This window comes from Drosophila hydei, unplaced genomic scaffold (assembly GCF_003285905.1).
Source record: "Drosophila hydei strain 15085-1641.00,03,60 unplaced genomic scaffold, DhydRS2 tig00008121-arrow-pilon, whole genome shotgun sequence".
In the NCBI taxonomy this organism is placed as follows: Eukaryota; Metazoa; Arthropoda; class Insecta; order Diptera; family Drosophilidae; genus Drosophila; species Drosophila hydei.
This window is the reverse complement of record NW_022045832.1, coordinates 132,687-157,428: the sequence shown is the minus strand read 5'-3', so window position 1 is coordinate 157,428 and position 24,742 is coordinate 132,687. Positions and strand designations below refer to the sequence as shown.

The following is a 24,742-nucleotide window of genomic DNA, read 5'->3' as shown; positions in this document are numbered from 1 at the left end:
GCAGCATTTTTGTTGCTGCTTGTACTGCAACTGTGCTCTCCCGCGCTCGCTCTCTTTCTCTGTCTCTCACTTTTACACTCGCCTCAACTCTCTCGGCGTGGTTGCTGAAAAACAAATTTAAAAAATAAAACATTTTCTGCTTTCATTCTGTTTTGGATTCTTGCGCTGTGCGGTTCGTTGCGGCTGCTTCGTTGTTTTGTCGCCAATTCGCTTTGTGGCTCTTACGTCGTGCACATCGTTCGGTCGTGTCGCGCGTCGCTTTGAAATTTTTGTAGCCCACAACATAAGCAGCAAATGCAAAACGCACCAAATTCAAATTTCAAGTGTGCAACAAATAAATTTGAATACGAATTAAAAAGCATGTTCAGTGTGTAAGAAGAAGTTAAGCTGCCAATACTAAAATTTTCAAATCTAAATTTTTGGTAGCCAAAAATTACAAAAAGTGCATGAACAAAAAAAAATAATTAGTTTTCCAAATAGTTTTTTAAAAAAGCATCAACCTAAGGCAAATACAATTTTTGCTTGTGTACGCGTGTGTCTCTATGGCCCGGCTGAGTGCGATTTTTATATAGCAATTTTCTAGCGGCACTTTTGCCCCTATCTCTCGCCCCCGCTGTGCGTGAGAAGGAGACAGCCGAAAATTCGCCAAAAAAGCAAAATCCGCCGAATTCTTGTCTCACAACAGAGAAGCTAACGCAAAGCAAAAGAAAATGTGGCGCGTGCACGTGTAACACAAAATAATAATAATATAAAACACACACACACTAAAGCAACAACAAAATGCACATAACAGCAACAGCGAATTGCCAAAGCATGTGCCGCAGTTAGCTGCAAAAGAGAATTGCCAAAAATACAATAAACTACTATTTTTTATGTTGTAATTGAGTGTGTGCGTGTGAGTGAAGCAGCAACAACAACAAGGCCGCCCCACTAAGGATTATTACACTAATAATAACACACACCCAACACAGCACAGCACAACACAACAGAACAGCATTTTGTTTATTACAACAAGAGAAGCAACAATAACAGCAATAAACATGCAGTGGATTAAATGTTTATTAACCGCATTTATTTGCTTCACAGTCATTGTGCAGGTAAGTTCTATACTCTCCCTTGCTTTACATTTTTGTTTCGTAGTTTAGTAGGTTCAGCAACTTGTTGTTGGTTTTTCTTTGGTTCTTCCTTTTTTTCGGCGATTCTCGCTATACACATGCGCGCCTGTATTTTGCAGCTGCCGTTTTGCATGTGTGCGTGAAGGAGAGAGCTTTCGGCGTTGCCAGCCTGGTAACAATTCAGGAGACGAACAAAACAGCTCTTTTTCTAGCTGGAAATTTTAGCTAATTTAATATTGAGAATTGAAATACACTGAGTAGAAGTCGAAATCTAACTTATAGATTACAGTTTTCAATTAATATTTTGATAGCATTTCTTTTTAAAATCAGCTTGCTTATAACCATTTATATAACGAAAAATTGTAATATGAGAAGTTCAGTTTAGTTCAGAAAACAGCTGAGTACACAGGGGTTGGTTTTTTGTTTTTGAAAGGACACCCTTCGCACTCGTGTAGATGAAAACTAGTTTTCAGCTTTTCAATGGGCAAACAGGTCCATGTCGAAAATTTATCAGCCTTTACGCAGCTTCAACAAAATTACCACCAACGGCGCATGCCTCGAAAACGCAAAAATAATAATAAAAATAAAATGAAACAGAAAACAGAAAATCGAGAAGCTGCTCGATTTCAATATGAAACTTGAATGCACATATACAAGTGATATGTATTTGTCTGTGTGTGTAAAAATGGGTAACATCTGCCGATGTCGATGTTTTTGCATGCGTTTCTTACTTGGGCGTTTTTGGCTACACTTTGCGTAGGTCAACGTCAACATCAACGTCAATGTCAGCTTCTGCTTCAGCTTCGGCGTCAGCGTCGTCGACACATGCGCAGCGGCACTTGCTGTTTTTTTTTTTGCTTTGCCTGTGCTTCCTTCATTGATCTTTAACGCCAGCATCCCCTGAGCATTGCATGTGGCTTTGCTCCACTTCTTCTGTGCGTCTTCTTACCGCAGTTGCCGTTTATTTTTCCCCCATTTAGTTGCTAATTTTAACAGCACTCGAAAAAATGTCTTGAAACCTCCTGCGGTCTTGAGTTTCGTCCAGCTGAAATGTAGCAAGGAGCTGAGCTTGGGATACATCAGAAAATGCAGCTGTTATTGTTCAGCTTTAACCATCTGATATATGCTAACTTGAACAATCTGGCAGCACTAAAATAATAATAGCTTTTTGTTCTCATATTAGAATCATGCATTTAAAGCTCCCTCATCACCTCTCTCTCTCTCCTTCTCTCTGATTCTCTGCTTCGATTTCTATCGCTTTGCTTCTTATTACACAAAGTATATTCTCACATGCTGCGTTTAAAATATCACTTAACTATCAAATAACCGTACTTGGTGTCTATCTGCTTATCATACAAATACTACACACATATACATATATCTACATACTCGACATGCTGTAATTGTTGTTGCGACTGCGCTTGTTCTTTCTTCTGTTTTGCATTTCGTGCAATTTTCATATTAACATTGAGACAGCGACGTCCAATGAATGAGCGAATGGATGAATGAATGAATAACTCTGAACTTAGCTGCGCCGCTTGATCATCATCGTTGTCTTTGTCTTGCGCGCTTTATAAAAGATAATTAATTGCAATTTAGAAATAAGAGTGCGACAGAGAGGTGGGAGCAGCAACTCCCACACACGCACAGAAGCTGTTTCACTTGCGCTTATAACTGTTTCCCAAGCCCGTTGTTAACGGTTGATTATAATGATGAGTTTAAATGATTAATAAACAACGTAGCGAAGCCAAAGGGCACGTCAGCTCTATCCGCTCCGTCTCTCTCCATCTCTCTCTCTGTTTCTTTGTCTTACTCTTGCAAGTAGCAAATGCTAAACAAACACCTGTTAGAAAATTATATTAAAATGTAAGTAAAATGCGTGCGTTCATACATTTTATTGTCTATTCTGTGTGCATGTGTGTGTGTATGTTTGTGTGTTGTAACCCACAACATTCAAACTGTCAGTCAGTCAGGCAGTCAACGTAAGTTGACGTGGAAGACACTGAGCAGAAATGGCAAAAAGTGCTGAGGGTTGCGGGTAGCGGGTCACGGGTTGGTTGTCTCGTCAAGCCTGAGTGATCATAGCAAAGGAAAAACAGAAACAGAAGAAGAAGAAAAAAGTACCACGTTCATATAGAGTATAAATTTACCATGGCTCGTAAAAACCAACAGCTAACTGAGCAGACGGAGTCAAGCAAAAGGTAAACAATGCAACGCACTATTTTCTAACACTTTTAACAAGTGTCTGTCCCGTTCCGGCTCCATCTCCGTGCCAACACCAGCCCTGGGATAACTTGGCATAGCTTGGCATTTCAGCTTTCAAGTTCTCTGCACTAGCTCATTTTTCCCCTCTTTATTTATGTGTGCCCAAAAGGTCTTCAAGCGTAATAAAGTTCATAGTTGAAGGCAAAACAAGTCAAAAAAAAAATAAAACAAAAAAAATAACAAAAGAACTATAACAAGTGTATAAAATTATGAAATTTTCCATTTATGGAAATACATATACAAACTTTCAAAGAAAGAAATTTTATTTTTTTGCCATAAATTCACTGCTGCATTATGTGGGTGGTGGTGGGTAGCAGAATTTCCCTGCTTGGGAAATTGTTGTTCAACTGTCAAAAAGTGTGGGAATATTGTATGCACCGCATTTGAGCATTCAAACGGTGTCAAATTGTTGGACAAAACTATTTTGGTTTTGTGTCATAGCACATCAGTTAAAAACTCTGCACCGCTTTGTTTCTTTTCCCACCAACCACGTGTCTGTGTATATGAAAGTGTGTGTGTTTGTGTGTGTGTGTAAATGTTTCGCTGTTATGCAAATTGATTTGCTTTGTACATATTTTGACAATCGCCTGCGCCTTTGTTTGAGTGCGCTTTGGCGCTTTTTGTTTGCTTCTTCATCTTTGCTGTGCATGTGTGTGTGTGTTGCATATCAAATAGTTGGACAGCCATAGCTGTATCTTTTCATGCCCTGCCCTTGCCTCTTAACCTTCCTTCCGCTTATTGCTTTTTCTAACATTTCTTTTGCGAGAGCTTTTTCATAAGAAAGAAAGAAGTGCGCAGTCTCTGTCTCGCATCAGCAACGCATCATTGCTGATCGTCTATTAATTCTTATTCGTACACTACTATTTTTTTCGCACTACTCTTCTTCAAAGCGCCGTTCAAAAAACGGGTTTTTGCTCGCTCTTAGCATCAGCGCTCTCGCAGCTTGCGGAGGCTGTTGGCAGCAGCTGCCAGCTGCACTTTATGAAGCCAACAAAAAAAAAAAAAAAGAAAAAATCATAAAAAAACCACAACACTCCAATTCACTTTTAAGTCACGTTTTGCTCTTTTTGCGCTTTGGCGCTGCTCTTTCGGCTGCAGGCTGCACCAGCTGACAACAACAACGAGAACAGCAACAACACACGCTAAACTGTTATAGCCATGGGGCTTTTGCGCTCTCTCAGAGAGAGGCTCTCTCTGTAGTGCACGCTCTTGCTCTCCCACTCTCTCTCCCTCTCTCGCTCTCGCTCGGTCTTTCAACATGGCTGGCTGACTGGCTGTGCATAGATGCACTGCCGTCTGCTGGCCGCTTCTTCACCTGGCGTTCGCTCGTTTCTTGCTTACACCTTTTGCTGCGCCTCCGACTGAACTCACCGACGCGAAGTCGGGCCGTCGCTTCGTCGTTCGATCGTTCGTTCCTTTGCTCGGTCGTTCGTTTGTTCGTTCGCTGGTTCGTTTGTTCGTTTTAACCATCAATGTTGACCGGCAAAATCGTATGCCGTGGGAAACAATTCGGTTTTACTTGTACATTTTTTCCAACGTTTTTCTTCTTCTTCGCTGCCTGTTGCCGTCGTCGTCGCTGTCGCTGTCGCTGCCGTTGCTGCTGCTGCTGTTGCTGTTGCTGCTGCTTCTTTTTGTGCTGCTCTTTTGCGTCCGTTTTGCCGTGTGTTGTTTTGTTTTTATTATTTCTTTTTTGTGTGTGTTGGCCCGCTGCTTATTAATACACGTTTTGTTGTACGCTGCGCAGCAGCGACGTCGTCGACGTCTCAGTCTGCGTCCGCGCCCGCTGCCTGCATTTGTCTGCGCGTTCGTTGCTTAAGTCTTTCGTTTTGCGTGTATCTTGGGCGTTTTTTCCTGCTCGTTTGATTTGTACGAGTCTTATGCGCTATTACGAACTGCATTCACAATTGCTAGAGCATCAATAATTTATTTATCTTATCAACTGAATGTCCTCTCTCTCTATTCCAATCTGTATCCCTGACTGACTTCAAGTGAGCGCTCACAGCACTTACAATTACAAAGGCGTGCGGCAAATGTTAGCGCCAGAGCTCAATTGCCAAGCCCATTAAATGTTAGTTAAGCAGCTTTGCTACAGTTTTTCATCGTCGCCCTTTTTATATGATCGCATTGTGCGTGGTCTGCGAGCCACGCTTTATATTTCTTTTTCTCTTTCGGGGCACCCAACGGATTACACCTGTGCTTTGAAGGGGGCATTACTTACACAGCATCTGAAAGAAGACATGAAAAGGGGCAACAGCAGACGCACTTCTGCTTAATTGAGCAATTAAACACCCATGTTCATACAAAGAGATGAAGTAAGCCAGCAACAACAATGACAACAACAACAACAATAACAAGAGTAACCACAACAGCATAAACAATAAAAGCTTCCCAAGCCAACGCTTGTGGAGCAACTAGAGAACTAGCTGCGTCTCTCCCTCCCTCTCTCTCTCTCTCTCTCTTTCTCTTCAGTCAGCGCTCATGTCTTGTTAACAATTAAATTGTCATTTTAACAAGCTTCACTTGTTGTTGTTAAAATGTTAATTGCCGAACAGTTATAGAAAACGGGCAGCAATCAGAGCAATAACTCTAGATCGCCTATTTTTGGGCATTGCCTTGTCGTAGTATTGAGAGTTGAGAGTTTCGAGCCCATTTATGGATGCCATCGAAGTCATAATTATATATCCTAAGTGCAACCAGCAACCGCTGCCATATATGTGATCAAGAATTTCCCTAAAAACATTTCCCAATTAGAAAAATGTTCCCATCAAAGCTTTTGCTAATCTTCAAACAATACGTATCTATATCTGTGGAAAAGAATACAAATTAATTAAGTTGTTAACACGCGCTGACCTATTTTACAAATTGGATCTCACACCCAGCATCGTAATATGCAAAAGCGAATTAATTGAGAAATTTATGACAGACGCAACGATCAAATCAAACAAATTTGCAAATCCAAATATGCAAATGTGTTCGACGTCGAGTCGCCGCGGCGGCGCTTCAAAAACGAAACGAAGTCCGATTCAACTTGAAGCTAAGCCCCGGCACACAGCACAGAGGAGCCAAAGAGGCGACCGCTCGCTGTGCATTTGTTGCCTGGTTCTTGACTCTTAATATTTCATAAGCCCGCTTTGTCCTTTGCATGGGTCTCTTTTGCGCGATCTGCAGCCAATTGCTACTCGATTTGGTATTTGGTTTGGGTTTGGGCTTTGCTGATCGCCTCGCAAAATTCCGCAGCGTGTTTCATTTATTTTTTGTGCAGCTTTTTTTCGTTGCATTTTTGTTTGGCTTGGAATACCATGTTGAAAGATTTATTATCGTGTTGCTGGGGATGCTGCATTCTTTTTGATTTTTTTTTTTAAGCCTGCTGCAGCGATCGAGCGATCGCAACGTCAACTTAAATAAATTGCTTTTTAATTTGATTATACTAACGCAATATCCTCTCTCCCTTTCTGTTTGTCTCTCGCAGGTTCACAGTTCCGGCAATTTTGAATTGCGGTTGAAATACTTCAGCAATGAGCATGGAAGGGACAACGAGGGCCATTGCTGCACTGGTGAAAAGGATGCGACGACGGGCAAGTGCATTGGCACCTGCAAGACGAGGTTTCGGGTCTGCCTGAAGCACTACCAGGCGACCATAGACACCACATCGCAGTGCACGTACGGTGATGTGGTCACGCCTATTCTGGGCGAGAACTCCTTCAATCTGACGGATGCGCAAAGCTTGCAGAGCAGAGGCTTCACGAATCCCATACAGTTCGCCTTCAACTTTGCCTGGCCGGTAAGTGCACAGATATGTATAGATATATTTATATATATATATATATATGTAGATACGATCCCTCGATATGTATATGCCGTCTATATATAGATCAGCACACATATTTCCCCACAGCATGAGTCAGTTTCCTCCTGCTCAGTCAGTCAGTCAATAAAATTTTCATTGCTGTCTCTTTAGCTCGGTGTAATTTCTTTTTCTTCTCTTCTTCATTTTATTTCATTTTGTTTTTGTTTTTGTGTTTTTATATTTTACTTTGCGGCATCTTTTGCTAATTTGTTTGGGGGCTTTTTATAGCACAGCGACTGTGCGTCGCACTTATTTCCGCCCGTAGCCTGTGTCCTTGTCAAGGGTTGTTGCCGCAAACATCTGTCGGCTATTAAAAAAAGTGCGCCGCAAAACGCGTGCGCTGCCGCGCACCACCAGCGACAATTTCCAGCTCGCTGACTACGGCCGGGCTGGAATGGAGGAGGGGACTACGGGCTGTCGCTATACGAGCAACCCTAAGCAAAAACGAACGTTACTTTTTCTAGACAGATAGCCAGAGAGACGGAGACGAAGAGCGAGATAGAGAAAGAGAGAGAGGGGAGAGAATGACTTTTGATCACCTTTGCAGATTTATGCACCACCGCCGCCTCCCTTTCTGCATTTGCCGTGCGCACGTGTTTGCCTAATAAATTACTTAAAATTTGAAATACTTGCACTCTAAAGCTGAATTCCACTTTTGTTTGTGCTTCTTCTTCTTCTTTTCTGCTCCAGTGGCCAAGAAATACGCGCATATATTTCAGTGGCGGTAGCATGCGATGCATTTCTTAATTATAACGAGTATTACAGCCATAGCTGCTGCCCTAGCCCCTACTTCTACTACTGCTGCTGCTGCCTCTACCTCTGCCTCTGCTAGCATTTTGTAACGTATTTTTCAAGCGACTTTTCGCTTGTCAGCGCGCCCGCAGCGTGTGCGGCGGTTGAACTAAGGGGTGGATTTCCTGCACCACTCCCTACCAGACCTCTCTCACTCTCTCTCCCCATAAATATCTCTACCTTTTTCTCTCTCCCTGTTCCTCGCTCTAATCGCTAGCGCGCATGTGCAGCGTCACTATTATTATCATTACACACATGCGTGGACTAAAGTGGCAAAGTCATGGGTTGGGATACAACAGACACACATACTAATGAATATCTAGCTGGACTTATCGGCACGTGAATTGTGCTGTTGCAAGTTGCATAAATTTCGAGCAGCTGCTGCGGGCTAAGTGAAAATTATGCATAAATATGCTAAAATGCATTAGCCAAAGGCAATTAGCGCACAATTTCCCAATGTAAAGTATTTTTTGCCACGTGCCAAAAGGGTAATTTTCTTAAAATGTACTTAATAAATAGGGAAATTTCAAATAAATGATGTAGGAAATGTTCGCAAAATGTAGGAAATATAAGATGTATACTTAAAGTAGGGACATTTTTAATCCCAAGTCGTCGAAAATTTTTGTCAAATGTCAAATAGTAGGAATTCGCATATATTTCGGTCAGGCAATGCTCTATTTTTGTGCTAACTTCAAATATTTCTAGGTCAAGCTATAAAACGTAATTATAGTCAACGACTAGACGTGCCACAGTTGCAGCAGCAACTAATTTAATGTTGCACTTAATTAAAAAAGAGGCACGGGCTGGGCGCGGGGCACGCATGCCACAGCGAGTCAGGGAAAGAGAGATAGATAGATGTTCCTCTTGCATTGGGGGTTGCCGGAGACCCTCCTCTTCAGCTGCTGCCAATCGTTGACTATTTTTAGCAGACGTTGTCTGTGGCTGTGCCTGTAGATGTAGCGCTTGCAGTTGATGTTGCTTGTGTATTGAACTTTGTTACTTTTGTCTGTCTGTCTGTCGGCGGGTGTCTTGTCTTGTCTTGTCTGTTGCCTCTGTTGCTACGTGGCTGCCACTCCTACTCTACACATGCGCCCTATGCATTTAGCATGCACTTCACCCTATGCTGCAGATATTGACGTTGATATACAGCGTCGTCGCACGCGATATACGTTCGCCTCTGTGTGTGTCGCTCATTTATTTTTGGAGCTCATATACTTTATATATATATACTTATAAGCATATAAATATATATTTTATGTGTGTCTTTCCTTTATAATAACTCACAAACTAGTCGTCAGAGTTTACTAGAATATAAGATGCTTTTCCGCATTTGAAAAATATATTCATATAATAAAATGTGTCCAGAGACTTTTATGCACTGCAAATTTCCCAATAAATGTGTGTGCTGTATTCGATGAATTCCCATTGTTAACAGTCGATGATCTATGTGTATACGTGTGACTGCGTATGTGTGTTTGAGTCTTTCTGTTTGTCTGATTTGTTTCCTGTCGAGCCCATCAGCTTTATGTTTATGTGCGAATGCAGTTTTCAATGTCTGGCAAGCGCTTTAGCTGCTTATGCAATCAAACGGCACTGCGCTTATCAACTAAATTAATTCTACATCTGCCGCCCACGCAACAGCACCAGCAGCAATAGCAGCAACAACAGCGATGCAGCAATCGAAAGTTAGTCGAAAATTAGTCATTTACATGCAATGCATAGTCGCACTCAAATGCAAACGCAAAACTCGAACTCGAACTCGAATTCGAAGTGCTGCCAAGCCAGACGCAATCACACGCCCAACAACCAGTGCTGCCAGTATTATTTAATTTTGTTTTTTTGGCCACCTCTGCAAACTGCAGCTCAGCTCTGTTAGATGTTGCCAATACGCATATATACATATGCATAGGAACATATGTATATATATACTTATGCATAGCAACATATGTATATATACATCTGTATGTGTATATGCATTTCGGCTATTCGATTTTGTGTCATCTCTGCCGGTTTTTGCCACGCCTCCTCGCCTTGCCCCCCTCCTCCAGTATGCTGCATTTGTAATCAAGTGTGAATTGAGGGCGCTGCCAGTTGCCAACTGCTGTGCATTTGCATTTGCATTTGAAATGTGAGTGCGTGTGTGTGTGTGTGTTGCTGGCTAGCTTGTGGCTTGTGGGCGTCTTTGGAGCATGCTTGGGCTCTGTCATAATCTGTTTATAATGAGCTCTGTGGGCTGTGGGATTTAGGCAAGAGAGCTTTCGAGCCATTAGCTCTTGAAGTTGGTTATGGGCCAGATGATATCTGCGTTAAATGCGCGTAAGTGCAACATTTCGTTTAGCCGCAACAAATGGATTACGTTTTCCGTTTTGATAAGCCCAGCTCTTCTTCTTTCTAATATCGAAATACTTAAATCTTTCCGTATCTCTAACAGTTGACTAACTTTCTTTTTACCTTCTTGTATTGTATTCCAGGGCACCTTCACGCTGATCGTCGAGGCTTGGCACGATACGAACAACAGCGCCAATGCGCGCACCAACAGTAAGTACCGAAAGTTTGGCAACGCATATCCTGTTTTTAATCATAATTTGCATCCTGCTTCCTGTCGCACAATTTATGCATATATCGTTTTGGCGCTGACGAGGATCGATGATCCTGCAAGGGTCACCTGATACACTGATATACTCAAATTTCTAGCTTCGCTAACTGCGCAACTAACTAAGTGTGTGTGTGCGTGTGTGTAAGATTTCCGGCACATTGAATGGTTTTAAATAACAGCCAGGCTGAGGCATTGAGCCAGCGTCAGGTTTAGCACCGTTTGCTTGCCCTTCCACTCCCTTCTCTGTTCCTTAGTCAGGGATAAACCAAGCGAGCTACGAAGCGAGCACCGCAAAGTTGTCGCCTTTGTTGTCTGCTCACTCCCTTTTGAACGGAAGTGTGTGCAGAGGTCGGGTTGTTCGTCGCCGTCGTCTCATTTAGTTGGCTGTGCAATGCAGTTTTTAGCTTGGCTTGTGTCTGGCTTTTGGTCTTTTGCTTAATCACGAACTCTCAGTGTCTACGAGGCGCAGGACTTTGATTATTTTTTGCTGTGGAATTTAGTGATCGTGTAATTCATCTTCGAACAATGCGACATGCATTGAGATGAGAGCCTGATTTAGCAGCGCGATAAGGACCACACACACACACACAAATACACACATACATACAGATGCTGGGGATTGTTTAGTGTAATCTGTGTGGTCTCCATCCAAGGACATCGCATCGCATCATTTTCTCTGCGCTATCAACTGTTTTTCTCTTTCACATTTTGATCAAAGCAGGTTTTTCTTTTAGTTTTTCCCACACAATGCTTTCGCTACCTGCCTTTGTTACCTGCATGTTCTCTCGACATTTCTCTAGCCCCAGATTTACGTAGGTTTCCAATGAATTTCTATTACCATCGGGCATAAGATCATCGTCAGTTCCTTTAGGAATTTTAATTGTTTTTTTGCCCGTAGTTTTCTTTGCCTTCCCTAAACCTAAAATATCCTGCTGAGATCTTTCAGGGCAATAGATCTTCATCGGCTAGTCGAAGCGGACTCTATGCAATTTCGATTTGGCGCAGTTTTCTAGTCGCTTGTCAAGGATTAATTTCATTATTTCAAAGTCTGCAACTCCTTTAGAGGCTCTCCCGCATAGTCGAGCCTTGGTTTGCGCCTGTCTCTCGAATGCGTTGCATGGCCGGCAACAAGTTTAGCAGCTCTTTTTTCTTTTTGTTATATTCGTTTAACATAAATTACATACAAAAAAGGAGAAAAAGACAGCCGCAGCCGCAGCCGCTGAAAAAACCTGCAGCAGAGAGTGGAGCGGGCCGAGAAGGGAAGGAGAAGCTTCGACTGCTGCGACCTTTTCGCCAGTTAGCCTGCAGGCAGGAGGCCAGCAGTTGTTTGCCTGCCAGCCGACAGTCCGACGGTCTGTCCGACTGTCTGGCTGGCCGACTGGGAGGAGGAGGAGGAGACACACACAGCTTGAGCGTCGTGCAAGGTGATTCTTGGCTTGATGCGTCGAAATCTTTCAACTCATGCTCTTGAGATATTCGCTAGCGTTCCTCTTCTGCTTATAATGTTTCTCTCTCTCTCTCTGTTTCGTTCTCTCTTGTTTGGTGTTTTTTCACCTATCCCTACCTACCAATTAATCTCTGCCAATGCCAAAGTTGTTAGTTGCACGTTGTTGTTGTTGCTGTTGCTGGCGATGTTGTTAAAATGCTTATCTTTTAATTTTAACTCATTGGATCAAGCAGCAGCAGCAGCCCAGCAACAGTCGCAGCCGAGAGTCGAGAGTCCCGGGGTCTCTTTGCCACAGAAACACAAAAGTTGATCCCTCTCCCTCCCTTTGCCAATGTACGTTTCGTCGTGTGTCTTGATAAAATGGTATTTTATAAATTCCTTTAGCAGAAGTCAGCGCGATGCGATGGCAACGGCAACAGCAACAGCAACTGCGACTGCGACTAAATATTTGCAGTTGCTGAGGCCTCACACTTAAGCCTTGCCCCTTGTCAGAGTCAAGTTTAAGATGCTGCCTCTTGTAAATTTTTTGCACACAAATTTCGCTCACTTTGCCGAAAGACAAAACGAAGAACAAGACTCATGTGTTGAAATATTGTATTTAGAACAAATTGTATACAAATTGTCTATTTGTTCAAGCGCTCATTAGCTGGGAAATTTGGGAAATTATTTGTCAAAGATGTTCAACAATGTGTCCACACAAGCGAAATGATATGGCAACGCTGCTTCATATAATAATATAAATACCCCCAGCAGGGAAATTTGTGAGAGCAGCATTTGGGCAATATTGCTGCCACAGAGAAAACCAAATAATTGCACTAAGGAAATTTAGGTTATTTTTTTTGTGTGGACAATATCCGCACACAAAGTTCCCATTATTCATGTCATTAAAATCAACTTTTCGTTTACTGCGAAAGTTGTCGCACGCAACTTTTCACTTTGAGTGTGCGAAATGTCTTCTCTTCATATCCTTTTTGTAGATAAATAATTAGCAAACAAAAAATACCGTTTTGCGTAAATATTTGCAGAAATTGTTGTGCATGATTTTCCACATTTATTTCTATTTGTTTGCGCACAACTCGCCAAACTGGACACAGGCAAAAAAAATTAGAAAAAAACCTGCAGTCAAATTGTGCGTTGCGCTTGAAGCGTTGCCGGTACGTCGCCTAATAACCTGTCACGCCACAAATCTGTTGTTGCACACATGCGTGCATGTGTGTGTCTGATGCAAATGTAAATAAAAACCACAAGACACGAAATATTCAATTCTTTTTCGCTTATTTGCGAATTAAATTTTTTTTGGGGGAATGTTGTTGGCGCAAGTTGAGCGTTTTTCCATGTTGGCACGTCAGGTGAAGCCAACTTGCAACTGGCTTAGAATTTTGTTTATGCAACACACACAAACACACACATTTACTGAGAAATATTTTTGGCTGCTTTTGGTAATTAATTAGTTGATATTTTTGAATATGGTTATAGTTTAGTCAAAACGTTTGGCAACCAGTTGGGGCGCTTGTCAATGCCAGCTTTCAATTTATGGGGCCAACAGCATTTCTGGCCATATTTGTATTTGCCACTCGAACAGAATCTTAGCCAACTCTAGCTGCCCCCCATTCCCTTCGGCCACAACTTCTACTTTCACTAACTACTTTTGCTTTTGCCAGAGTGTTTCAAAAAAGATTTTCACTTAATTCTTGGCTAAGCTCGAAGAGATTTACTGCCATTTACATATACACAGATACGAATGGGTTCTACATTTGTATTTGTATTGGTGTCTGTTTCTTTTTCAGCTTAACAAAAGTCTTGGCCCGCTTCAGCCACGGCTTGAGGTTCGACTTGGCTGCATGCAATTCGAATAGTCATGCACCTGCAATTTACTTTATAGACCATGGCATAATGTGGCTATATAAAACAGCTATGTATACACACACACAAACACCCTAGCACAAACAAGTTGCCATCCAATAGTTTCTCAAAAAAAAAAAAAAAGACCGGTCCGCTTGGCTCAGCGAACAGCTGAAAATGCAACTGATGTCCGTCTGCGACGCTCAGTTGGTCGTGTGTTGCATGGCTGGCTGACTGGCTGGCTGGCTGGCTGGTTGCCTGTTGCCGCCCGCTCTGCATGCTGCCTGCTGCCTGCAGCTTGCTGCTCGCTGCAAATACCAAGTACTTACCCCTGGCTGGTCGCATACCTTGGCATGGCACTTGACTTGTGCGCCTGCGCAACGAGTGTGACAAGCGCAATTGCTTCGCAGTTGAAGTTTTTGGTGTATTTACTTTTCGAATTTCTAATCTAACAAAATTCCAAGCGTCTGTTAATGCCGCCAGCGCCTAGGCTCAGTCCCAGCAAGTTCACTCGATACCCTTAAAAACTGTAAACTGAATTCAATTAATCTTCATTAGGGCTATCTCCACTCGTATTTTCTCAGACTTAACTTATCTTTCTAACCGTTCTCCCTCTCTCTCTCTCTCTGTGTTATTTCAGATCTGCTCATACAACGTCTATCCGTGCAGCAAGTGCTGGACGTCTCATCCGAATGGAAGACGAACAAATCCGAATCACAATACACATCGCTCGAATACGATTTTCGCGTCACCTGCGATCCGCACTATTACGGCTCTGGCTGTGCGAATCTGTGCCGACCTCGGGACGATCAATTCGGTCACTACACATGCTCCGAGACTGGCGAAATTATCTGCCTGACCGGCTGGCAGGGCACGTACTGCGAGAAACGTAAGTATCTAACAAACATATGAGTAAGCTAGCCTTAAGATACAGATACAGATACATATATATGTGTATGTGTGTATATATATATCATCGAAAACCAAAGGGGGCAACTACTTCAGTTCCATTCGCTACAAAAAACGATTTTTACATTCTTTTCGCTGAAGCTCTTGGATCTTGTTTGTTGCTGTTGCTGTTGCTGCTGCTTTATCAAGTGGACACAACGTGCCGCGTTTCTTGTGCCGCACTTGACGGGCAGCTCTCATTATTATTGAAAATCACTTGCTTGTCAAATCAAATGAGATGATTGTACACAATATGTGAGAGGAGACATGGAAAGAGGAGCATAGGGGCGGCTGGGAGGGGGACACAAGGAGCTGCTAACGAATTAAAAGTGTAATTATTTTGAATGCGTAGCAGAGACGCAATGATTTGACAAAAATGCCAAAAGCACATTTGAATATCGATGAAATACCATAAAGTGGAAATAATCAAATAGTCAAACAAATACATTAAAAATCAATGAATTTTTGTTGAGATCTCTCGCTCTCCCTTTCTCTGCCCGTCTCTCTGTGTGTATCTCTCTCGAATTGAGGAAAAATCATTTGTCATTTGGCGTGGGGCAGAACAAAACGTCTAACGAACTGAAAACTGAAAACCAAAAGAAATCACTGAGGCAGCCGAAGCAAAGCAAAACAAAGCAAAACAAAAGCAAAAGCAGAAACAACAAAATTTGAACTCGAACTCGGCCCTTTGTAGTAGCCCACAAGCTACCTATGCAGCATTTTCGGGGGCACACACACAACACACATACACACACACACATAAACGCACGCATAGGGACCGTGAATCAGAGCACACAAAACTGACGAAGAGCACAAAAATCTTCCCACGCCAAGTGCAAGTGGCCCCAGGTTCCATATTCAAGGTGTGGTGTGGACACACACACACACACACACACACAGTCAGCTACAACAAATACAGGCTACAGCTACAGGCAATCGCAGCAGCTTCTTGATCATCATGACGTACCGTCGTGGTTGATGTCGTTTTTGAGTATCTTCGTCGTCTGCATGCCGCGCATTGCTGAGGACGAGACCAGAACTTCCTTTAGGGCTGGCTACGGCTGATTACACCATAAATGTGGTCCGAGCTTCCAAACCGGGTCTGCCAAACTGCTGGCCTGCCAGTCAGGCTGCTTCTTTTTTTCGGACACATAATTTTGTGTCCTTCTGCTGCCGGTTGAGCAGCAGCAGCAGCAGCAGCTGCCTCTTCCGCTCTTTCGGCTGTTGCTATACTTTATTTTCAAGTTAAATGCGCAAAAATGAGCTTAAATTAAGGCAAACACACACACACACACACACACACACACACATACGCACACACACACTTGTGCGAAAATTATTTTCCAGCAGCAGCAAATAAAAAGGCAAAACGTGCGGCTGCAAAAACACAAGAGCAACAACTACACGAATGGAGTTGATCATGTGGAAATGCCTTAGCCTTTATTAAATTGGCCCAAAAGGTCTGCAACTTGTTTTTTTTCGCCTTTATTTTTTTTTTTTGAATGAAACTTCGATTGCTCTGAATCGGCAGCGTGTGTGTGTGTGTGTATGCGTGTGTATTTTAATTTCAAGGAAATGAGCTATTTAACTTGAAGCTGTTTGCTTTTCTCTTTTCTGAATGAGCTGCCAGCTGTGGGTGCAGTTTGTATTTCGCAGATACAATTGTATCTTTTAAATAATGGCTATCTAAAGTCATTGAATAAAATGTTGTGCTTACACACATGTATCTATGAGATACATAGCACACAACTCGAACTAAGTTCGTCAGCTGCTCAAATGCATGTATCTGGAAGATACAAATGTATCTCAATGTTACTTTGCATTTAAATCATGCCCACAAACAGCCTAAAACCTTTTGCCTCCACTAAGTGAAGTGAAGTGAAAGTAAATAGTGCAGCCTAATCATTAGCTCTGCGCTTCTAATCCATAAGATACATTTGCGTTGGGCCATTGCGGGCGTGTGAACACACATAACACAGGCCAAGAACATAACGAAGCCGAAGCCGTGGCCGAAGCACGTTTCAAATAGACACGAAACGATCCTCAGACTGGGCTACTGCTAGCTAACAACCAGCAGCAAATCAGCAACAACAACAACAACAACAACAAACTCACTTTCAGTCGCTGTGGAAAAACAATTTCAAGTGTTTCAAGCTGGCCTCTTCTGGTCTGGACGACTGTGATCTGGTCTGGTTGGCTCCTCCGCTTGTGGCCATGTAATAAAAATCATTGCCAATTGCCAATATTACGGCTTATATATATTAACTGCGTGCGGGGGAATTAAAAGCGCATAGCAGCAGCCGCTGCAGCAGGAGCTGGGAGAGAGAACACGTTTTAGTGATTTTCTAGCAATTTTCCTGCTGAATGAAAGAATATCGGAGTGTCTGCGCTGGCTGACTGGGCAGTTTAAAGAGGAGCTCATTGCCTTATTCGCAGTGTTCACGATTTTCTGCTAGACCCTTGCAACGTGGCGGGCGTCAGCGACTCCCCTACTTCCTGCCAGAGCCCAGCCCCAGTGCCGACCGAAAGAAACATGTTTGCCGCATTCTTGGCCCAGCTTCAGCTACAGCTACAGCTCTTCTTCGCCCTCTCTCTTTCGCTCGCTCACTACCTGTCTCTGTCACACTCACTTGAATTCACAATCGAAGTTTTCGTCGAACCTTTTGGAGCTTGGGAATCGGTTTTCGGGCTGCTGCAGCGCAGCTCTTTGCGACCATGGGATTATTTCATTTTGTGGTGTTTCCTTTTGGGTCTGGCCGGGCGCATATTAGAAACAAGTTATTCCTGCTGCCGCACAGTTTAAGAGTCACTGGCGTTTTTTTTTCTTTTGGTTTTTGGGCCATGATTCATGATGATGATTTTGGCCAAAAAGTTGTTGTCTATCTAGTGTCGAATTGTTTCGAAGATGTTTCATTTTGGCCCGTTTAGTGGTTTTTCATTGGCCAAACGCGTGAAAAAGAAAGTTTGTTTTCCTCTTTTAAACTGCCTCGAATGCTGTTCGCTTTGTCTGATTGTTTCTTTGTTTCTCGGCCTCGAATCAATGTGGGCCGTGGCGTCTCTGGCGTGTGGGTGTAACTACGCATTGTCAGTCTGGCAGGTGGCAGGTGGCAGCTAGCCACTTAAAACCCAAATGTGTTTGGGAAAGTGTCGCTGCTCGTGGCTATTTATTTTTAAGTATTTCTCTTTTTTTTATAATCTCATCAACATATCAATTAATTTGCTGCCTTCTTTTATCTACTTACAGCCAAATGTGCCAAAGGCTGTGTCCATGGCCAGTGCGATAAGCCAAATCAATGCATGTAAGTATTTTCCTTTAAATCGAATAGCTTAAGTCAAACAAATTGTTAATATAAACTAAATCAGTGCGAACCTTGATGCTAGGGACCACCTGCAACATTTGGCTGCGTATTGCGCGCAACATGTTGCTAATTAGGCAAAGCTTTGGCTTAGTTTTTGCTAAGATGAGCTTTTGATATTTTTTATGGCTGTTTGTTTTTGGATTGTTTGCTGCACGTTTAGAGCTTGAAACAACGACAACAAAAACAACAACAGCAACAATTGTCATTGGACACACCTTTTACAGTGTTTTATTTGCTGTTATTTTGTTGTGTATGTTGAGTGCTGCCAAGTTTGGTAAAGGGCAAAAGCATAAGCAAAAAGACAACAAAATAAGTGGCAACAGCAACAAAGTCATTTTGCTTAGCCCGTTTAGTGCACGTTTTGTGCGACCACAAGAAATTCTTTTGGCTGTCTGACTGTCTGGTCGGGAGTGCATTGGCTGTCATTTGATTGTCGAGGTTTTGCATTACAATTATTTGAGTGCCTGCTGAAATAATCAAGTAAAAGCAATACACACACACATACACACCCATACTCATGCACACACACAGTCAGATAGAGGCGAACGAAATTGAATTACAAAGTTTTCCCACATTTTTCATAGGGCAAATGCAACAACAATGACAAAGCAAGGTGTAAGCGAACACTTTTGACGACGCTGGCAAATATTTTATGCATGAAATTTCAAGCTCAAATCTCATAGGAGAGTTGCCAGCTGGCTGAGCCATGGCGTTGCCAGCCCTCGTGCAGAAAGCTAATTGCGCCGTTTGCTTAGATTTCTTCTCGCCGATAGGCGAAAGAGCAGGATGTTGCTCATTATTTATGCATTGCTGGCCAATAAAGTGAGTGCCAGTTCCCACTCGGCCGAAAACGGAAATCAAACATTTTGTGGTTCAATCAATAATTGTGCCAAAAACCAAAAATTTCAAATACAAAAATCATTGTCGCGCCGCGCCTGCCCGCTCCGGACCGCCCCTTCGAATGTTATTGATGTGATTTGGGATAAAATGTTTGTTTTATAAATAGGCCCCGACGTGTTGATTGTTCGTAGAAAAAACCGCAAGCAGTTACGCTCAAGTATGCGTGTGCCACTCAGCCAAATCCCAACACCAAACAGCAACAACACCAACAGCAGGCAGAGCCAAAGGCAAAGGCAAAGCCATTGAAAATTAAAGTGCTTTTTGTGCTGCGCTGCCTCGTAATGGTGGGAATATTTTAATAATTCTAAGCGCGCGCGCTATATGACCAAACACAAATACAAATAAACACGCAAACACACACACACACACACACACACCCGCAGCTGGTAGTTGGCAGCGTTGTTGACCGTCGCGTCGCCAACGCTTTTGACATTTCTGCTTGTGTACACACTGACGCATATCAATTACCACTTGTCTCTCTCTCTCTCTCTTACGCGCCCACCCTCCCTCTCTCTATCACTCTCTGACAATCTGCCTCTGCTTTGAATTATTGCCAATTGAGAGTTTGTGGGTGAAGGATTTTTTGTTTTGTTTGCATATTAATCGAAATTGCATTTGTGAGCGCAGCGCACAATGAGTGCGCGTGCATGCGTGCGTTCCGTGCGTGTATGTGGCAACGCAAAGTGGAGCGCGCTGCAAATGAAATAAATTAATTTAGTGTTTGCGCATCGTGAGAAATGCCAAATTGTCTGCCCCGCTCTATTGCTCAGTCTTCTGCTGTGCGGATATGTGCACTTGAACAAATGCACAAAGAAGAGCATCGCATCATTTTATTGTTTTGTTGTAGCGCTCTTTGACTTTCAAGTTGACATGCCTTTTCCTTTAACTCTTCTCCTTGGGCACGGCTGTCAAGCATATGTCCCGCTCGAGGGCACCCAGTGCACTACAAATCGTTCGGGCAGGAGTCAGCAAAAGCGCAGATCTCAAGCAAAAGTTGTCGCTGCCCTTTCCGTTCGAGTTTTTTCTTAGCTGCACCAAAAAGCAGCCAAGCGTTGCTGCGCCCACTCGGGCAATTACAAACACATACATGCATGGCTATGTATTGATTTATGTGCATGTGTGCGAGTGATTTGCTAAGCAGGTGATGCGCCTTCTTTCTTTAATGCTTTCGCATTGGCTCAAACTTCAAAAGTAAACCAGCGCCTCGAGCGCAATAACCGTGTCCGTCATGTCCAGCAATCGTCGTTCGCTCTGGCTCCGCCTTCGCCTCCATCTCCATCCCATCTCCGCATTTGCCTTTGCATATTTCATTGATGAGCAATGAACGTGCTGTTGCGTCTTTCTCATTTTCCATTGTTGTCTCTGCTTTATGCTCCGCATTCGTACTGATTTCTGCAATGAACAGGAAATAAATTCAGCTGTTATCGATAAGCGATAATTCGTTAAGAACTGGTTCACTGCTGGAAGCACAATTTGTAGTCGCTCTTTTGAGTATCGTTTTCGTTGCTTTCATTCAAAACTAATTAAGTTTTATTTACTCTATTTTGCAGCTGTCAGAAGGGCTGGCGAGGATCGCTGTGCGATGAGTGCGCTCCTTATCCGAGCTGCGTGCATGGCACATGCAACAAGCCCTGGGACTGCATATGCAACGAGGGCTGGGGCGGTTTGTTCTGCAATCAGGATCTGAACTACTGCACGAACCATCGTCCCTGCATGAATGGCGGCACCTGCTTCAACACCGGCCAGGGCTTGTATACCTGCAAGTGTGCACCTGGATACAGCGGCAACGATTGCCAAACGGAAATTAACTCGTGCGACGGTGTTGTGAATCCCTGCCAGAACGGCGGCACCTGCGTGGACGAGGCAACGCAGCGCGGCTACAAGTGCGTCTGCCCCAAGGGCTGGAATGGTCGCATGTGCGAGGAGAAGCTGCTCACCTGCGCCGACAAGCCGTGCCACCAGGGCAGATGCCGCAACACGAGCAGCAACAGCAAGCAGGGGTTTCAGTGCGACTGCCCCAGCGGCTACAGCGGACCCACCTGCGAGCTCCATTTAGACAACTGCAATCCGAATCCCTGCCAGAACGGCGGCAGCTGCCAGCCAAACGGTAAATGCATCTGCCCCGACGGCTACACGGGCGCCAAGTGCGAGCAGAACATTGACGACTGTGTAGGCCACAAGTGTCAGAATGGAGGCACCTGCATCGACATGCTCAACCAGTATCGCTGCCAGTGTGTGCCCGGCTTCCATGGGCCGCGCTGCAGCAGTCGAGTGGATCTCTGTTTGACCAAGCCGTGCGCTAACGGCGGCAGCTGCACCAATCTAAACAACGACTACCAGTGCGCGTGTCGTGCGGGCTTCACCGGCAAGGACTGCTCCATCGACATTGACGAGTGCGGCAGCATGCCTTGCCACAACGGCGGCACCTGCATGAATCGCGTCAACAGCTTCGAGTGCGTCTGCGCCAACGGCTATCGCGGCCGGCAATGCGACGAGGAGTCGTACGAATCGGTCTCCTTCGGCGCACATCAATATGGCGCCACGACGCAAGCGCGCGCCGATGGCCTCACCAATGCCCAGGTCGTGCTCATCGCCATCTTCTCCGTGGCCATGCCATTGGTCGCTGTGATTGCCGCCTGCGTGGTCTTCTGCATGAAGCGTAAGCGCAAGCGCGCTCAGGAAAAGGACGACGCCGAGGCACGCAAACAGAACGAACAGAATGCGGTTGCCACGCTCCATCACAATGGCAGTGGCGTCGGCGTTGGTGTGGGCGTTGGTCTGCCCGCCGGCACGCTGGGCGTAAAGCGCGGCAGCAGCGGTGGCCTGACCTTCGACAACAGCAATCCCAACATCATCAAAAACACGTGGGATAAGTCGGTGAATAACATTTGCGCTTCGGCCGCCGCTGCAGCAGCAGCCGCAGCTGCCGCCGACGAGTGCCGCATGTATTCCGGTGCGCTGGCCAACTATGCCGCCGCAGCGGACAACAATGCCAACTCAGAGTTTTGCGGCGTGGGCCAGCTAGCGCCGCTGCAGCGCGCCAAGTCGCAGAAGCAACTGAACACGGATCCCACGCTCATGCATCGCGCCTCGCAGCTGCTGTCCGCGGGCGCTGGAGCTGCCGGTGCGGCAGCGGCGGCGGCAGCAGCAGCAGCGGCAGCATCTGCCGGCTCAACCAAAGACTACAGCGCGTCAGGCGCTGGAACGGGCGCCAGCGAGGCCAAGGGCAAGCGCATCTCGGTGCTGGGCGAGGGTTCCTACTGCAGCCAGCGTTGGCCCTCGCTGGCCGCGGCGGGCGTGGCTGGCGCCTGCTCCTCGCAGCTGATGGCCGCCGCCTCAGCGACGGGCAGCGGAGCGGCGACGACGCAGCGCACAGTGGTCTGCGGTACGCCGCACATGTAAGCAAAGACTGGCGGGACAGGGACAGAGGAAACGCGCGCGAGAGAGAGAGAGACGCCAAATGAGCCGCAAATGGCTTTGTTGTTTATTGAAGCAGTGCAGTCGTCAAAATTGTAACAGGCTAAACTCTACACCCACACACACACGCACAGGCACACACATGCACAAACATCTATCCATCAATTTTAAAACTTTAAATTGTAATTATTAATTTAACATTTTAGTTTCGTATGGACTGACGTAAGCATAAAGTTCTCAATGGATATATGTTTTGCATATATACCTACTCTATATAAAGCTATTCTCAAGAAATTCAATTGTTTTTTTTCCAAAACCTAATGTTAACTTGACCCTGGCTAAGGCGCCGCGCTGCGGCAGCCACAAGAAACTCTACACTGGACGAAAAACTACATACATATACTGACGTTTTGCATGTTACTGAAAAATCTGCTTCAACTATTATTATTATTATTAGTTTCACTTAGTTGCGATAAATTGTAAATACTACTTAACGCAAAGAACTCTAGCACATAATTAGAAACTAATTTAGAAGCTAAGAAAATACAAAAAATTCCTCATTGACGCTGCTTGGTCGGTCGCTCGACTCTACTTGTCTATGCAAAGTAGTGCGCAAGCATTTTGTATATAGTATTTTATAGGCAAACTCTGATATACGAAAGAAAAACAAAAAAAAAACTTAAAAGCAAAAAAAAATAATTATTGACTATCTCGCGCCCTACTTTTAGTGTCTAAAAAATATACATATGCATAAAGTATAAAATAAATTTAACTCTAGCTTAATTATATATTATATATAATATTATCTAAAGGCCCCATACAGACAAACGACAAGCGAAGACAAACAAAACATTTAGTGATTCTATAATAAGTGCTTATTTTTTACACTATTTACAACTTTTATTTCATATTCTAAAATATTTTTTAATTTTTTGTACAATTTTTGGCATTTTTTTTAATTTGGAGCAATTATAGCAAAGAAGTCAACAATATATATAGTTAATAACGAAATGTATTGAATTTATAAGTCTTAAGCGTAAATTTATTTGATACTAAATGGAAACTTCAGAAAAAAAAAAACAAAAACGAACAAAATTGAATGAAATATACAAATTACAAAAAAAATAAAAAAAAAAACAAACAATATTATATACGTGCGTATGTTTGAAAGTCTTCAGAACAGTTTATAGTCTTAATATTATAAAGGAAAAATAAAAAAAAAAAACAAATTATTTACATTTAATTTTGATCTCAAAACCATTTAACAAAACAACAAACAATGTATGACGCAACAGCTGCTTGCGAAATTCCAAAATATCAAAATTAAATCTTCACAAAACGAACTCATAAAACTTACAGTTAAATTGCAAATGGTTCCTCGTTAGTGTAAAAAGAAAACCTAGTTATAAAAGTGCTAAGTGCTAAAGCGAAAGCGAAAACGAATACGAAAATGAAAAATCATTAAACTGTGCGGCAAATCAATGTTGGCGATAACCTTAGACACTCATATATATTTTTTATAAATCAGCGCTCATCCACACGTTTATCTCAACTAATTTTTGTAAATATTAACTTAAAGCTCTCTACAATACATTTTGTTATCTACGCTCATACGATATATTATATATGCTTGAATCGCCTATATACATATATGGTATATATATTTTTTATAAATATTTAATTTTTTAAATAGTCGTTTTTAGTAATTTATATTTTTATTGCAAAAAAAGAAAGCCTAAAAAAAACACAAACCAACACACACACAGACAAACACGCGTCAGATTGTATAAAATTGATAAGATCTTAAATACATATATTTATACAACATGAAAAGAAATATAAAAATAGTAGTTACATACATACAATTGTAATTTAGTGTTGTACTTACAATTTAGTCTAAACAATTTTATGAAATTTTAGTAATTAAAAAAATGAATTGAAAAACTGCAAGAAAAAAAACCAAGCTACAAAAAACGAACAAACAAAATGCAAAAAGAAAAAAATATGAAAAAAAAAACAATAAAAATTTGTATGAATGAATTCTAAAAACAATGTTTTATTATTATTATCATTAGATAATTTCAGCGACCAGGTGGCAACGCTGCTCAAGGAAGATGGCGTTCCAAAAGATAGTTAAACGAATTTTAAGTGTTGAACAACGACAGCCAGCAGCAATAAGGAAATGTTTGCCATTTCACAGCCAAACATTAACTA

General features: G+C 43.1%; 1 protein-coding gene across 1 annotated transcript; it reads left to right on the top strand.

Annotated features, from left to right (window-relative positions):
- Nucleotides 1–456: 456 nt before the first annotated feature.
- LOC111596203 (neurogenic locus protein delta) lies at nucleotides 457–23,541 on the top strand. Its single transcript, XM_030224942.1, has 6 exons — nucleotides 457–1,097; nucleotides 6,850–7,161; nucleotides 10,491–10,557; nucleotides 14,545–14,793; nucleotides 18,097–18,151; nucleotides 20,662–23,541. Exons 1-6 carry the CDS (start codon nucleotides 1,041–1,043, stop codon nucleotides 22,511–22,513), a joined length of 2,592 nt encoding a protein of 863 aa, XP_030080802.1. The 5' UTR covers nucleotides 457–1,040; the 3' UTR covers nucleotides 22,514–23,541.
- The last annotated feature ends 1,201 nt before the right edge of the window (nucleotides 23,542–24,742 follow it).

What these genes read in the sequence shown, in the direction of transcription:
- LOC111596203 (XM_030224942.1), top strand. Translation starts at nt 1,041, where the DNA reads ATGCAGTGGATTAAATGTTTATTAACCGCATTTATTTGCTTCACAGTC. An exon ending in GCTTCACAGTCATTGTGCAG is followed by an intron (nt 1,098 to 6,849) that starts GTAAGTTCTATA and finishes TGTCTCTCGCAG; the next exon opens with GTTCACAGTTCCGGCAATTT. An exon ending in CGCCAATGCGCGCACCAACA is followed by an intron (nt 10,558 to 14,544) that starts GTAAGTACCGAA and finishes GTGTTATTTCAG; the next exon opens with ATCTGCTCATACAACGTCTA.